Here is an 18,049-nt window from a genome sequence, read left to right on the forward strand (position 1 = left end):
AGACTCATACTAACTACTTCAGATTGACAACCACTTAAATTGATGACTACTCTTGAGAAGTAATGGAACATCTAGTTAGAAAAATCTGGAACTGAACTTGGGTGTCAAGCGCCTATAAGCTTAGCTACTGAGAGCAGAAACAGAAGAATCATACAAGTTCAATACCTGGCTGAACTACACAGAATGTTTGAAACTAACCTGGGCAATTTGATGAGATTCTATCCCCCCAAAAAAGGGCAATGGGCACTGTCAAAAATATGTATTCCAGAATTCTGAAGTGTGATGGAAGATGTTTGAAAGTTCAAAGGTCATATTCCACCACATAGATTCAGGTCAATATGAGCTACATAAAACCCTATCTTTAAAAAAAAAAAAAGTTTAAATAAACAAAAATTAGTAAAGAGCACTAGCTCAGCCAGAGTGTTTGGTACTTGCCTGGAATGGTCAGACCTTAGGTTTGGGATGAGGAGTTACACTGTAACAATCCTCTGCCTAGGTTATTGATATTTACATAATAAGACTTAAAAACTTTTTAATGGCAATTTGACTTTCCAAATAGCTTTTATTGATATGTTTTGTTAGTTAAGACTTTTTACAAATAGAGTAAGCCTTACATTACTTTACACAAAATGGCAAAAGGAAAGAGAAGAGTAAAAGAAACCCATGTGTACAAACTCCAAAGTAGGTTTTTGGAGGGGGGGGGGGGTTGCCTATAAAGTGGATACGGTCTGAGAAAAGGCTAGCACAGATTGTTATTAACTATGCATGAGGAAATAAGCACAAAAACAGTAACAAAAATTAATCTAGGTTGGATATGATGGAACACACCTATAATCCCAGCACTTGGGAAGACAGGATAAAAAAATACTAGAGACCTTGGGTTAAGAAGTAATTTTTTTCCTAACCCAATCCCTCCCTAACCATGATTATTAGTAGTGGCACATGGAATTCCAGCCCTTGAGAGGCTGAGGCAGGTGGATCTCTTGCAGGCCAGTTTAATCTACAGAGTTCGAGGACAGCAAAGGCTGTAAAGAGAAACCTGCTTGGAAAAACAAACAAACAAACAAACAAACAAACGGGAAAAAAAGTAAGGCATAGTAGTGACACTTGCCTTTAATTCCAGAAGTTAGGAGGCAGAGGCAATTGGATTTGTTTGTCTAAGATCAACCTGGTCTACCTAGTGAGTTCCAGACAGCCAAGACTATAAAGTGAAAATCTTGTCTTAAAAAAAAAAGGGGGGGGGGTGAAATTTTAAAAATAAGTGACTCTCCAGTAAGTCCTCTTCCCTAACAATTCAAGTCTTTTTCTCAATAGTCTTACAGTCTACAAAATAAAATGTTAATCATTTTTCTCTAATTCCAAAAGGAATCCTATGTCAAAAACATAGAATAAGTCTAAATTCTAGTCAAGTTTCATAGTATCTAAAAATGAGCAACTTAACACTCTAAAGAAATTTGTACATGACAAAGAGTTTAAATGATCAGTAAGATTCATCTTCAAACTAATCTAATGTATAGGGAAATAACACATTTTAAGGGAACAATTTTCCAAAATAAAAATCATTCTCCTGAGTTATTTTTAATAAACATTTATAAAAAACTACCTGTATACTAAAAGTACTACTAGATGGCTACCTGACCATAGTAAAGGCCCAGATTAACAAGCAAGCACATGATCAAGACTGGACGGATTCCTCTACACCACAAAGAAACAATGCAGAATATAGTTTTTTTTAAGCACTGCTTCTAGCAAGGAGTAATCTGTCCAATCTAGAATCTAGATTAATTTGAAAATACTTTTCTTAGTGGGATTTAAAGAGGGCATTTTAGAATAAGTTAGCTGTTATTAAACTAGGTAAAATAATGGTATCCTTTAACTTTAAATATAGAGTAGAAACAAGTTATTAAATTTGATCTCTGCTATATGTATGTTTAGTAAATGAAATATTTTTGGTCTGTGTCCCTGTACCTTGTTACAAACCTCCTAAAAGCTGTAGAAATCCTCAGGTGCTAAGAAAGTTTCTGAAAGGATTTTCCCAATAATCCTATTCATCTATATCCTTTATAAGGCTAACAAAGCAAGTACTTCTCTGAGTTCTGTAAGACATCCTAGAAAGTTCATCTAATACACTGAAGAGGTCTGTGGGGATTCTGGTTTGTGATCAGTTAATCAGAGGGGATATGGTGGCACAGGCCAGAAATTCCACCTGAAAAAAGAAGCATGATTGAAAATGCAAAGCCATCCTGTCCAAGTAAGATAGCCTCAATAAGTCAACAAACAACATTTAAAGACACCACTAACAAGTCAGTTATGAGGCTGACTCTCAACCTCTGTAACTCAATCATAATTATATTATAGGCTATCCAATTGGTGACCACTAAACACTGACTAGTGTATAAGAAAAAGAAAAATCTGGTCAGAGATGTTTTGTATTTACAAGTAAAAAGGAACAAAGAAGTGTGCTCTTCCCCACTCTCTTGTTAACACAAAGAAGAAAGAACGGAGAATAAGACAGAAGAAAAGAAAGGGGTGATGGTGTATGCCTGTAATCCCTGAACTTGGTAGGTTGATTCCTAACACTCTGGAGAATTTACCATATTTTGAAAAAAGATGCCACTTCTGCCAGTGAAGTCTTGAATGTTAATAAACATAATTCATACCACAAACTATGGCCATTCTTACTAATTTGTAAGAATGTGTATGTCTTGAGTCAATGTCTCTCTCTTCATTTGCTATGCATCTTGGGACAAATTTGAGACTTTACATGTTTATTTTGTTTTTACCAACTTCTCCACTGATTGTTTTATGACCATATGTAGCGCTCGAGCCACCACCTACTCTCCAGTCCCCCTGTAACTGTAGACAAGGATTCTGTCCAACTATAAAAGGTATATTCCAAGTGAGAGTAGTCATGAAACCAGGGCTCTTTTTCTCTGCCCAAACCCATTCACAACTGAAAGTTCTATTTCAGATTTTTCAGGCCAAGGATATTAAGTTCCAAATTTCTCTTAGCTCAGCTACATAAGAAATAAGATTTTTATAATGTTAAAGTAGTATTCAAAGGAATTCTTCAAAACACAACATAAGCAAGTTTAAGCCTAGCAGTACCCTTCAGACACAGTAGAGATTTGCTCTACTCTGAACAAGGAACAGTAAGCTAAACCAATAAACCAGACAGCAGAGAGAATCAGGCAAACAACTAAGAAGAGACTTCCTTCTGAGGTCAGAATAAACTTCAAAGATAGGCCTCAAAAACCACCTTTTATCTAATTAAACTGAGTCAGAACAAGGAGCAATTTATGCCCTAGGGCATTGTTGAAAACAGCAACCAACCAGCAATTAATGAAGCCTAGAAGGAGGTGTGATATCAAATGAAGCAGACAGCTTTACAGGGAAATCAGTATACAATACAGAACCCCTAAAAAACTTCTTATCCCAGAATGACTGTGCCCATGTTTTTTACTCTGGAATACAATCATTTGACTTCTGTTAATAACAGAGGTCAGTAATTAAAATTCAAAAAACACGAAGTAGGAATAAATCTGAAACATAACATTCATGATATTATGATCAAATTAAATATCTGGCAAAATACTCTGCAAACTTTTAAGGTATATGCTAAGGTATTATTACTATTTAGCAGAAAAGCAATACAATTTTTTTAAAGATCTGTTCAAAGTTAACGAAATTAAAATATACAGACTCTCAACAATACAAAAGCCACCTTGAACAAAGATAGGGCATAAAAACTGTTTTCACTTTTCTCCTTATATTGTGACGTAAGTCCAGGCCTTGTACAGGTTAGAGACTCACTCTTACCACTGAGCCACAGTCCACTCCACCCCAAGTCTTCACATTTTAGTTACATTTGTATACAACATGAGCAAAATAGAGGCAGACAGAAAGGCAGAGATGCAGGAAAAAAAGTACCTTTGTTGATGATGGAGGAGTAGGAAAATTAAGCCAGGCTGGAGCAAAGTCATGCTGCGCCATTTAGGTCCAGTCTCTCCAACTCAGTGAAACAAGGCTTCAACACCTCATGGCAAGTCCCTGTCACATAAAAATGGAAAAAATTAGATCTGTAGTTTCTGGCCAAAATTATATCCTTATGCTGTATCTGAAATTACAATTGGCTGGACATGGTGGCACATGCCTTTAAAACCCAGCACTCAAAGCCAGCCTAATCTATATAGCAAGTTTCAGAACAGCTGAGGCTACATGGTGAGAGACCCTGTCTCAAGACAAGAAAAAAACCTATTACAAATTTTAAGATTCCATTTGCAATTGCTAAATCATAATAAGAGGCCATTGTTTTGAACTAAGTTCCTGAAGTAGACTCCAACAGACCAAACTAAAATAAAAATGAAGTTTCCTGGCCAAGCAAGGGGTGGTAAACACACCTTTGAGCCCAATACTTAATCCAGCCATCTAGAGGCAGATGCAGGCAGAAGTCTTGAGTTCAAGGCCTACCCAGTCTATATAGTGAGTTCCAGAACAGACAGCCAGGGCTACAAAGAGAAACACTGTGTGTGTGTGTGGGGGGGGGGGGGGGAGATATGATGAAATTTCCCATACTAAAATTCCACATCACCAATCAGTTACTTGTTGCCATCCTACCCTGCATCCCCCCAAAAGGGGAAGAGGGGTAATAGCCAACTTTCTAAACAGACCAGTTTCAAAACACCCTATTAAGTTTTTCTCCAATTTCATCCTTGCCCCAAAAGAGTAACCTGATATTAAGCAATTATCTACTACTGTCTCCCTGATCTACCTTTTTCTTCTGTTTCCTTCTTCATCTCCTGTATCTACAAAGCCTACATACAGCCCATCTAGACATGTTCTCTCTTTTATAGAAAAAGATTTCCCAATTTCTAAAAGAGCAAATAAGACCAGTAAGATCTTTCTCTTTTCACATAATGAAGTTCTAGTTATTAAAAAGATCAGTTGCAACTGGGTGTAGCAGCTCAAGCTTTTAATCCCAGCACTCAGGAAACAGAGGCAGATCTCTGAGTTTGAGGCTAGCCTAGTCTACTTATTGAGTTCCAGGTAAGGCTACATAGAAATCATCTAGAAAAAAAAAAAAACACAAATGGACCTTTGTATGTTACTGCTATAAATTTAAGGTGTACAACCACTATACATTTGGCAATCCTTCAAAAAGTTGAAGACATAATTACCCTATTGTTCACAATACCTTTTTCAGTATGCTCAAAGAACTAAAAATCATACTTAGCAATTTGTATACCAATGTTTGCAGCAGCACTTCGCAATCATCAAAAAGTAAAATCTCAAATTTCCATAAACAGACAAAAGAATAAGCAAAATAAACACAATGAAATGTTAGTCATTAAAAGCTTAAATACTGTTATGAGCATGAACAAGCTAAGCTAACTAGCCAGGCGGCAGTGGTAGAGCACACCTTGATAATCCTGGAATTTAGGAGGTGGAGGCAGAAGCAGTCACATCTGACTTCAAAGCCAGCCTCATCTACAGAGAGGGTTCCAGGACAAGAAGTACACAGACAAACTGCCTTGAAAAAAAAACAATAATAAGCATGCTAACTAGAAAAAAGGCGGACGCGCGCGGGCGCGCGCACACCCACAGAAAATCACATGACTCCAGCTCTCTTAAGAAATAAATCTAGGGCTAGAGAGATAGCCCCACTGACTGCTCTTCCAGCGGTCCTAAGTTCCATTCCCAGCAACCACATGGTGGCTAACAACCATCTGTAATGGAATCCAATGCCCTCTTCTGATGTGTCTGAAGACAGCGTCAATGCACTCACAAACATGAAATAAATAAACCTTAAAAAAAAATGTTAGAAGTATCTCATGGATATAGAACTAAATTACCAATGAAAACCATACAACTTAAATGTTAAGTTTTACTTCAATGAAAACAAACAACAGGAACAATGTATTATAGCCATTCAATAAACTATAAATCGATAACAATAAATAATAAAATGCATAAGATAAATAAAAATATAATAAATCTATAGCTTCCCTATACAATTTTAAGTACACCCCCATTCTAAAATGTATTACAACTCTGCATATAGCAGCCTCAAACACCACCTTAATAAACAGATCATAGTGAAATTCACTAGTAATGAACGATTTGAGAACATTGTGTCTCACAGAGTAGAGAGCAATAAACAAAACCAAGCATCTCTCCTGACTCTACCCCAAAGATACCTAGCTCCTATATAAACACAAGAGCCTTAGGCAGACAAGATAATGCAAGGTTGAGGGTACTTCGCCAACCCTGACTATGTAAACTTTAGAAACCACATGGTAGAAGAGAGTCAATTCTCAAAGGTTAAACTGTGGTCTGGAAATCAAGATATCGTGAAAGGCCCATGCCCCCATGAAAAGGCAATCTAGCTCAAAAAAATTCAAGAACGGTATGTTATAAGGCTGGAGAAATGGCTCAGTAGGTAAAAGGCGCCTGCTGCCTAGTCTGATGAATTGAGTCCAACCCCCAGGCCCACATAGTTAAAGCAGAGAACAGAGACCTCCATACTGTCTTCCCCACATGCACTACGGCACACATGTGAATAACAAAATAAATGATTAAAATATAATTTAAAAATTCAAAAACAAAAATTAGGCTACGAAAGTCAAGAAAAAAATTTGTATATAAGCTGTTAAGCATGTTCATTCTTTGGCACTGAACTGAAGTCTTTCTCAACCATTCTCAATGTATTTACTGAATAAGTGTTTGAACCTCAATCTCAAAAATTCAGCTGGTCTACTAAGCCAGATTGCTCCTGGGATCCCATTTCTACCAATGGGATTATAAGTGAACTTCCACAACCACTCATGAATCTGGTCTTTTCAGAATGAAATATGGATGTTGGAATTCCCACTGGTAGCTTCTCATTATCATTGATCTCCATTCAGTCATCTTGCCTTTAAGCTCAGTTATTTTATCTTCTTGACTTATTCTGTTCTATTCCACAAAATTTTACTAACTTCCAATGCTTTTCATTCCAGCATTTCAGATCGGTTTTTTTCTCAAATATTTCAATCTCTTAAAAAACAATAGTTTCATATCTTGTATGGGCTTGCTTTTTTTTCTATTTTGTTATTCTCAATCAGATTCTTACTTTCTTCTTTCATCTTTTTGAATATACTTAAAAAAAATCATTCTTTTGCATTCTGTCTGGAATTTCATCGGGACTCTTACTCGGTGCCATTACTGTATGATTAGTCATTTGGGCACAGGGATATGTTACCTTGCATTTTCATAGTTCCCCACTTTGGGTTGCCTTCTGGGTCTCTTTACTACCTGACAGTAGAATATTAACAGCAGCAACCATGGGTATTACCACTATGCAAATGTCATACTTGCCAGCTAACAACAGTGGCCCCTTTAACATCAATAGCTGTCAAGAGTTTAAACAACCAACAATAGTATGGAGTATACTGGGATTTTAGTTACTAAGAGTAGGAATGGAAGGAAGTAGAATGGAAAAGGATAGAGATAAGTATTGAACTGATTTTGAGAAAAATCAAGGTAGGTAAAGCAGTAAGGAAGGGCAAGCTGGGGATACCACTAAAGAATATTAAACCTATGGGTGGTTGTAATTAAGAGATTAAAAAAGGAGAAAAGCAGGCAGTTGTGGCACATGCTTTTTTAATCTGGACACTTGAGAGACACAAGTGAAACTGAGTTTGAGGCCAGCCTGGTATATATACATAAGTGAAACCCTGTCTTAGAGAAAAAAAATGTGTGATTACTATTCTAAAGGACCTGGCACACACAAAGCTGCTCACAATTGTCAATAACTCCAATTTCAGGAGATCTGACTCCTTACAACTACTCACACACAAAGGTCACAGACAGATAGGACAGCAAAAACATACATACATTCATACACACACACACACACACACACACAGAGAGAGAGAGAGAGAGAGAGAGAGAGAGGTATTTATTTTTTAAATCTTTAAAGTAGCCTACGCAACATGCATATATACTTATGACCCTAGCACTGGGAAGGAGGATCAGTAGTTCAACTCAAGGTTATCTGCAACTACTCTGCCAGTTCTTGAAGCCTGGTGAGATCCTGTTTACTAAATGCTATATCAAAAAAACAAAGCACTATGAACATGGACCATAACCTTTAAAAGCCAAAGAGAGGCAGGGGGCTTCTACTGTTTGGCTAATTTTAAGAGTGTGGACACAAAACAAAGAACCATTTTTTTCCTGATATCAAACTCTGATTATAGAAATAAGACCTCATAGGTTTGCCACTTACCAAAATTTACTGCAATTTACTTACATGAAAAGAAAAACATACAAGAATATTATAAAACTGTTGTATTTGTTAAAGGATTACACAAATACATGTCTAAATGTTCTCCCCTCCAAGAAACACCATTTATAATTTCAACAAGAAATATATTCTGGAAACAGGATGTCTTTAATATTTAATGTTAAGATTTCTAGAGGGCGGGGGCTGGGGATTTAGCTCAGTGGTAGAGCGCTTACCTAGGAAGCGCAAGGCCCTGGGTTCGGTCCCCAGCTCCGAAAAAAAGAACCAAAAAAAAAAAAAAAAAGATTTCTAGAGGGCAATACACAATATACTTACAATAGAAACACATACCTTTAAAAAACTTTACAAGGCTGAAAACATAGCTTAAGCTGTGAATACAGCTCACGCTGAGCTAACATTTGACCTCAGTAGCATCATGCATGCATATCATGAGAGCCATATCATAAGAGATCCTTATCATATGAGATCTTGGTTTCAACTACAATTCACCAGGAAGGAAGGAAGGAAAGAAGGAAGGAAGGAAGGAAGGAAGGAAGGAAGGAAGGAAGGAAAAAAGGAAGGAAGGAAGGAAGGAAGGAAGGAAGGAAGGAAGGAAGGGAGGGAGGGAGGGAGGGAGGGAGGGAGGGAGGGGAAATAGGCAAAATCTTATGTAGAGCTAAAGAAATGATGTCTACCACCAGTTAAGAGCATTTTATATTAAGTACTCTTAATAGGACACAGCATCCACACTGGGCAGCTGGCAACTGGCAATTAATTCAATATCAAAAAATATTACGGGGTTGGGGATTTAACTCAGTGGTAGAGCGCTTGCCTAGGAAGCGCAAGGCCCTGGGTTCGGTCCCCAGCTCTGGAAAAAAAGAACCAAAAAAAAAATTACTAGTTTTGGTTCTAAGACAAAGTCATTTACAGCAGGTTGGCCTCAAATTAACTAAGTGAGGAGAGCCTTGATAAAACTCCTGATCCTCCTGCCTCTTCTTCCCAAGTACTGAAACTACAGTCTTCCTCCACAAGGCCAGGTTATTTGGTGCTGGAGTACTAGTCTCAGGATCTCAGGGCTTTGATGCATGCTCAGGAAACAATACCAACTGAGCTACATCCTCAGTTCCTACAGAACAAATTCAAGGTTGAAGCTTCATGAACTTCCTCCTTTGATAGACTAAGAGACCTTGAACTTGAAGGGGCAAGGAGAGGTTGTGCATGAAAGGTTTAGAGGGAAGACTGATAAAAGGAAAAAAATCATTATAATCTCAAAAAAATTTTAACAATTAAGTGCACAAATTTATACTTACTGGGTTTCCTCACAAAACTGAAGCTGGCTAAATCTTCAACAAATCAGTCTACATGGACTTTTGTATTTTAAGAGTTGGTAATGGTAAATTTTAAACTAGAATTGTACTGCAGTGTGAACTAATTGGGACAAATTTTAATTCAAATCAATTTACTGAATGGCCAACATAAGCAATTTGGACTAAACAAAGATACAAGGCACAAAAAAAGCAGTCAAGCCCCAACAAGCTAATGAATAATTGTAAAACTAGTCTACAGCCACAGATCCCTTCAGGTGACTTTTAGGAATAATTTTTCCTCAGAAGTATTTACTATTAGAAAAGTACAGGATACAGCATGGCCCCACGGTCTGTAATTTCAGCACTCAGGAAGCTAAAGCAAAAGTAATGCTACAAGTTCATGGCCAGCCTACAAGTAATGCTACAAGTACATAGCAAGACAGTCTGAGAAAGCCAAAAAAGTATAGCCAGGAATTTTATCACCTGTCTGTAATCCAAGCACTTGGAGACGGAAGCAGGGGATTACAAACTTAAGGTCATTCATTGCTATATAGAGAATTACAGGCCAACTTTAAGTGTCAACATTGTAGCACTCCTATAAAAAGGATAAAGGGGGCAGAATTAGAATTATAGCCCTTTCCAAAATTTAAATAAAATATGTAATCTGTTGCCTACTCTTTAAGTAGTCCTGAGTCCTCTTTTATTTTATAAATGTATAAAAATTTCTGCATTACACTACAATACAGCCATAGTCTTGATACTGTTTTAAAAGATCTTAGTGTTTGTCCAAATAAACTGTGAAACCTTAATTTATCTTTAGTTTGTGTTTCTTTTTTTTTTTTAATATTTTATTTAATGTATATGAGTACATTGTAGCTGTCTTGAGATACAACAGAATCTGTTACAGGTGGTTGTGAGCCACCATGTGGTTGCTGGGAATTGAACTCAGGACCTCTGGAAGAGCAGTCAGAGCTCTTAACCGCTGAGCCATCTCTCCAGCCCCGAGTTTGTGTTTCTTACACCTAACTCTACTAGGCTTAAGAAATTCCACAGATGACTTAGTTCAATGATACAACACTAAACAAAACAAATGTCTAAACAAAACAAAATGTCTTTATAGCAATAGTATGATCGAAAACATTCTTGGAAAACCTAAAATTACCTTATTACGTAGAATTTCACTTTTTAGAACAAGGTTTATACACTAGGATCAATAGCTATCATGCAGCTATCCTTTAAAGGAGAAGCCACTGTTTAGTATTTTCAAATTTCCACAGCCCAATACACAAGACTTTTAATTAAGCAGAAAATGAAACTATCTTTGATGTCCAATACATAAAGATAATATTTATCACTGTTTCTCCCTGCCTCCTTAAAGACTTGACTGCGGTGAGGGGGGGCGAGAGGCATGTGTGTGCAACAGCTTGTGTTGAAACTAGAGAACTTTGATCTCTTTCACATTATAGGTGTTCTAAGAATCAAACTCAAACTATCAAGCTTGGGCCATTATGCACTGAGCTGCCTCAGCCCTCAATAAATGTTTTAAAAGAAATTTTGCTATTTACAACAAAGTAACAGGCCTCATAATTATGTATTCAAGACAGACCAACTTTCTAGGATCACATAATCTTTTTTTAGTTTAGCTTATTGAGTTAGCTACATTAAACTATAAAATGTAGGTCTTAATTGTGTACACAGGAAAAAATTAGCAATATAGTCAAAATTTGCTCCCCATCAACTCTGGCCCCTTAGGCTCCAAACAGGTAGTATCTTCTTAGAAAATTAAGTATTTGTAAGGTTTTTCCTTAACTAGACTAAGAACAAAACATTTGCAGTCACTTTACTCCCCACTTCACCTTTTCTCTTTTTTTTTTTTTTTGGGGGGGGGGGGGCTGCATCTAGCTTACACAAGTAAGTCTTTGAAGCACATTCAAGTACTTCTCAACCTAATTCACAGTCTCCAGGATCACTTCAGCTCAGCACTCACCTATTAGTTACTTGTCAAAGCTCCATCTTAGCATGTTTTTTCAGAGCTCTGTTTGGTAAATCCCTAAAAAGCAAGATTACACTAAAATACTTCAGTTCCTGCCAGGCATAGTAGTAGCACACACCAGCGCTCAAGAAACAGAAGCAGGAGGATTTCTGAGGCCAGCCTGTTCTACAGAATGAGTTTCAGGACAACCATGGCTACACAGAGATCGACCCTGTCTTGAAAAAACAAAGGAAAGAAAATACTACCTTCTTTCATTCCCTCCTCTCAAATAATACAACGCATAGTGACATATAATTGTTAGACATTATTTGATAGACAGTCATAGCTGGGGCAGCCAGATGGGGAAACATAATGCTTCCTATGCAAGCTTGGAAACCCAAGTTTCAGTTCCAGAAGCCACATAAAGGTGAGATAAGAGAACATACTTGTCCTCTTAACTCCATACACACATAAAAAATGTCAGTCTCCCTGTCTGAAACTCTGAGCTGGAAATTATGTTTACCACTTTATCTCAAAGTTGATTCTGGCCATTTAGTGATAAATGGCAAAACAGCCTTTATCAGGTAAACAAATGTAGATGTTCATACAACAAATGATGCAAACTTAAGCAAGAAAAACAGCTTCTGTATGGTCTGACAACAAATCAATTTGGCTATAATCCTATAAAAACAAAATTCACTAGTCCCCAAGCAGTTAAGCATCAACCTATAATAAAAATACTAACTACATATACCAAATTTAAACCTCAAAAAAGAATAAAATATCTATAATGTGAGTGATCCTTTGACTTTTCTATAATTTCACTCAATAAACAGTAAATAAATGAGAAAAAGTCCTTGCCCTTAAAGTTTACATAAGGACAGGCCAAAAAAAAACAAAAAAAAAAAACAAAAAAAAAAAACAAAAAAAAAAAAAAAACGGTAAATGAGGCTAAAATGAAAAATAGAGAGTTGCCCACTACCTACAATAGTTAAGACAGAGTAGTAAGAGAAAGTCTCACATATCTGAATTAAAACACAACTAGCCAGGTGCAGTACTGCACAAAAACAGACCCAACTAGTTGAAAGGTTAGAGCAAGAGAATTTCTGGAGCACGAGTTCCAAATCAGCAAGCACTCTCCCTGCGAAGAAAGGAAATCAGGGAAGAGAAAGGTAGTAGAGGGAAGAGGATGGATGAGCTAATAAAAACTGAGGGGGAGAAAAACAAAAAACAAAGAACATAGCCCTTACACCTGTGGGTTGTGACCTCTTTGAGGTGAAGAACCCTTTCACAAGGATTGAATATTATACATCCTGCCTATCAGATATTTACAACAATAGCAGAATTACAGTTATGAAATAGTAACAAAATAATTGTATGGTTGGGGGGGTCACCTCAACCTGAAGAACTGTATTAAAGGGTTCTAGAATTAGAAGACTGAAAATCACTAGCCTTACACAATAAGAAAACTAGTGTTTTCAAGGATAAGAAAGGCAGCCAAAGGTCAATGGGTACTAAGATCATAAAGCTGCAGAGGAAAAATAAGAAACAATGTAAAGACTTACACAACAGCATGTTTAGTTCCAATGAAAGACACTGAAGGCTTTTAGGCAGAAACTTTACCTTTTCTTTGTTTTTAAATATGTGTCCATTACCAAGTTTAGCACAGTTGCAGAGAGGATAAAGAGGTATAAATAGAATCCCCTGGAACTGGAGTTGCAGGCAGTGTGCAGCCCAGGGTGGTTGAAACCAAACTTAAGAAATCTGCAAAAGTCCCCACACTTCACCTAAGTCATCTCTATGGCCCCAATTACCACCACTTTTAAAGGATCATATACTCTGTAAGTAAGCTATATAGTACAAATGATAAAGAAAGGAGGCAAATGCAGTCATTCAAATGAAAATAGGATGTTTCTTGTACGATTGCAGAAAGCAATGGAATAAAAGACTGGAGAGTTGGGGTGGAACAAATAGAATAGCTAAGAGTCCATGGAGAATGGAAGCTAAAGGTGATTGCCATGTGTTTCAGTTTGATAAGGTAGATCAGGAAAACATTAACTGAGATAAAAATGAAGAGGAAAAAAAAAAAGAGTAGCATTTATGAGACCACTTGCCCAGCAGACATAAAAGTGCTTAAGACTCTAAATTCAATGCCTTCCCACAAAAGGCCAAGGCTGTAGCTCAATAGTAGTAGTGTGCTTGTCTAGCCCGATCTCTCTAGTTCTTTGAGATTTGGGGGGGGGGGGGGGGTTGCCTTGAAGGTATGGAGTAACATCACAATTTTATATGTAGAGAAATCATGAAAGATAGTTACATAATATGAAGATCTGGACTGGACATTTAAGGTTATCTAAATAGGGTCAGGCCTGATGATCCATACCTATAACCCAGAACTCAAGAAATGGACTGCCACAAGTTCAAGGTCAGTCTGACCAACACAGGTTTGTAGGCCAACCAAGATGTTATCTCAAAAAAAGAAAAACTTGTATGTAAAAGTATCATTTAAAGCTATGATACCATACCACAGATTACCGAAGTAATCATACCCAAGAACAATCCAAGAGTATAATCCATTGTCTTAACAAGTTTATATGTGTGTATAAATATTTCGAATCACCACACACACTAAATCTATTGATCAAAAAAAAATCTATTGATCAAATCAGTCCCTTCATTTTTTTATTTACCTACATTCTCCAACTCATTCTCTCCTTCTTGGCTAATCCCATGGTACTAGACACCCCATTTTCAGTTGTCTGTTTTTGTATTTGGTTTGGGGGTAGTTGTTGAGACAAGGTTTCACTATGTAGCCAGAGTTGGGCTAGCCTTGCTTTGCAGAGTAGGCAAACCTTTTGACTCTGATTCCACTGGGCTGAGATTTCAGGTCTAAGCCATCACCCAACATTCCATTCATTTTTTTTAAGACTGATTTACTTATTATATTTAAGTACACTATCACTGTCTTCAGACACACCAGAAGAGGGCATCAGATCTCATTACAGATGTTTGTGAGCCACCATGTGGTTGCTGGGAATTGAACTCAGGACCTCTCAACAAGCAGTGCTCTTAACCACTGAACCATCTCTCGAGCAGCCCCAATATCCCAAATTCTTACACTGTAGACCTCAACCCCAAATGGTATCACCTAACTGAATGTAGGAGTGGTGAAAAACCTGACAGCAGTAAAAGGATTAAAAGGATTCTCCATGCCTGACAACCAAAAACAATAATCTGACATTATTGTTCTGACAGTATTGACCCATACTGCATCAGGCACTTTCACTGCACAGAACATTGCATCAGGCAATGTTCTAAATCCAACATTCACTTCACTCTGCCTGTGCTGTCATACATACCACACAGGCTTCTAACACAAATGAAAAACAAATGTTGCCTCAAACACCTCAGATTCAAAACTATATTAATCAAGACTATACTACGCTATCAAATGCAGTACTTTAGACAAAATATTCTTTTAAACATAATGCTTTAATCACAGAAAACAAAGATTTATTTTGCTATCACCATTCGTTATCATGTACCAAATCTTTGGATTGTATTATGTTAGAATATGATTTTTAAGAAACATTATTTGAAGGGGTTGGGGATTTAGTTCAGTGGTAGGGTGCTTGCCTAGCAAGCGCAAGGCCCTGGGTTCGGTCCCCAGCTCCGAAGGAAAAAAAAAAAGAAACATTATTTGAGGGTCAAAATAGGTCAGTAAAGTTAAAGAGGTGAGCTCAGACTTGATTTCCCAGGACACATGGGAGGAGAAAGAAACCAAAATAAGTTATCCTCTGACCTCCACATGCAGCCTGTGGCACTTATGCCCACACACACAATATATGGATAGATGGAATGATGAGTGGTCAGGTAGGTAAATTAAAAAAAAAGAAAAGAAAAACAAACAACTTTAGTTACTTGGGGTTTTGTTTGCTTGCTTTAAATTGGAAGATTTGGGGCTAGGGATTTAGCTCAGTGGTAGAGCGCTTACCTAGGAAGCGCAAGGCCCTGGGTTCAGTCCCCAGCTCCGAAAAAAAGAACCAAAAAAAAAAAAAAAAAAAAAAAAAAGAACTAAATTGGAAGATTTACTTGGTGCTTTTTGGTTGTTTCTGTTGTTTTGATGGTATTTTTTAAAAAGGTTTCACATACAACAAACTAGTCTACAATTCACTACATAGCTAAACTCCTGATCCCCAAACTTGGAACTGAATCCTCAAGTTCCAAGATTACAAGAATGCACCACCATGGCTGCTGAGTTTAATTAACTGTTTAATGGACTTTGTCTTAAGAGTAGGACAGACTTATCCAACAATTTCTGAAAGGACTTTAAACATGCCTTTGCCAATATGTGTTAAGTTCATGATCTGTGCTCTCAGATAAAAAGGAAGCTACTTTTGCCATGGTGCTGATGACTACTTACTCACAGGTGAAAAAGCAGGTCTACATAGAAAGCTTCTGTGACAGAAAACCCCTACTCCCCACCTTCCGGAACCCCACAACAGCCTAAACAGAAAGCCATGAAAGAGAAATCTTAAAAATTGTGATAAGGAAGCAGAAGTGTAGCTCTCACAATTGATGGCTTCTGACATGGATGCAGGGATGCGGGGGAGGGGGAAGAACTCAGTTTTAAGGGGCTGGCCACGAGTTTGCACATTCTCCAGTGAGTATATAGGCAACAGAAATCAGGATTTTTTTTTTTATCTTATTTGGGAGGATCTTAAGGGTGGAGACTGACCTGGAATGACTGGAAGTATGTGCTCACATGCTCCCAATTCATGATGTAAGATTCCAGAATAATCACTAAAAGCTGTATGAGAAATAACTGCCATTTTGCAGTGTACTCAAAATAGACATTCTCAGCACTATCATCACTAACACACGAAAGAATGTTGAAGATAGTTTACATCCTAGTTTCAAATATTCAAAGATTTAATTCTTGAAATAATCACACCCAGACACAGTGAGGAAAGTTTGTAAATAATAATATTAATAATATTAATAAGCATCACCATCATCATCATCATCATCATCATCACACCCAGACATGGTGAGGCAAGTTTGTAATCTCAGAATTTTGGAGATGGAAGTAAGATCAGTGAGTAAGAAGCCAGGTTGGGCAATCTGATATACTCTGTCTCAAAAATATTCTTTATTGATGGAATGAAATGGTAAATACAGAGTTCAAGGACCGCCAGAGCTATACAAAAAAACCCTGTCTCTAAAAAAATTTAATATATTTTAAAAAGTGAAAACTAATCAAGAATTTTTTTTTTTCCGGAGCTGGGGACCGAACCCAGGGCCTTGCGCTTCCTAGGTAAGCGCTCTACCACTGAGCTAAATCCCCAGCCCCAAGAATTTTTTTTTTAAAAGACACCAGATGAGAGCTGGAGAGATGGCTCAAAGGTTAAGAGCATTGACTGCTCTTCCAGAGTTCCTGAGTTCAAATCCCAGCAACCACATGGTGGCTCACAACCATCTGCAATAGGATCCAACACTGTCTAAAGACAGCTACGGTGGTTCATATACATAAAATAAATAAAATCTTTAAAAAAAATACACCAGATGAACTGTCTAGAGGTAGATGTCTTTGATCTCAGCACTGGGAAGGTAGAAGCAAGGTAACGCCCAAATTCAAAAGCAGCCTGTTTTATATAGTGAGTTCAATGTCAACACATAATGGGCACAAAGTGTAAAAGGATGTTTTATATTCTAGATTGATCATACTTATGATATACATTCAAATGCATTATGTTAATATAAATTCCATTCATTTACCTTGCTTATTTTAAGTATATATTATTTTGATCTAATATGAAAGAGGGTATTTTGCTTCAAAAAAGATGGGTTAATTCTATCAACTAAGCTGGATTGAGAAGAGCCTAAGAGATTAATAAAACACTGTCTAAGTGTGCACTTCCACAGAATTAGACAATTAGACTGGGAGTAGGGGGGAGAGCCAGTTGAGTTAGCTAGTGTATTCTCTGCTTCCCTCTCTGCTCCCTACTTGCTAATGCCTTGAGAGCAGATCTGCTCTGCCCTTGCACTGAAGGTACATGCTAAAATAAATCTTTCCTTACTTGAAATGGTTTCCTTGAGGTTTTTAATCACAACAAAAGTCTACAAAATATAGTTCAGTGGTGTATTCTTTTCCTGGGTGCTCTTTTTTTGTTGCCCTAGGCTCTATCTACAACTCCAAAAATACATGAAGTATATACCTAGGCTTGATAACATTTTCTTGTATACCTAGAACTTGGAAGGCAAAGGGCTAGCCTGAACTACAGAGACCTGTATTCTAAAGAGGGAGGGAGAGGGGGAGGGAGGGAAGGGGGAAGAGGAAGAAGGGGAAGAGGAAAAAAATGAAGAGGAGGGAAGAGGAGGGACTGACAGGGAGGAGGGAGATAAAAGTAGGGAGAGAAAGATCTCCAGAGATTTCAATCATATCACAAAGTTCTAGTAGACAGGAAAACTGGAAAATTGGGATAAGAGCCACTACTAGTTTACTGGAAC

At 37.4% G+C, this 18,049-nt stretch overlaps 1 protein-coding gene across 12 annotated transcripts in view; it reads right to left on the bottom strand.

Moving 5' to 3' along the window:
- The window catches only part of Gpbp1 (GC-rich promoter binding protein 1), a 67,421-nt gene that overhangs the window by 40,187 nt on the left and 9,185 nt on the right, over positions 1-18,049 (bottom strand). For 10 of the 12 annotated variants that reach the window (NM_001408813.1, NM_001106410.2, XM_063281510.1 and 7 more), the window contains one exon: positions 3,931-4,050. The exons of the other annotated variants lie outside the window; for them this stretch is intronic. In NM_001408813.1, coding sequence (NP_001395742.1) covers positions 3,931-3,993 — 63 coding nt within the window. In that variant the 5' untranslated portion in view covers positions 3,994-4,050. Of the gene's footprint in view, positions 1-3,930; positions 4,051-18,049 lie in introns of those variants that run through there. 12 annotated transcript variants of the gene reach the window in all.

Source organism: Rattus norvegicus, chromosome 2, assembly GCF_036323735.1.
Source record: "Rattus norvegicus strain BN/NHsdMcwi chromosome 2, GRCr8, whole genome shotgun sequence".
Classification (NCBI taxonomy): Eukaryota; Metazoa; Chordata; class Mammalia; order Rodentia; family Muridae; genus Rattus; species Rattus norvegicus.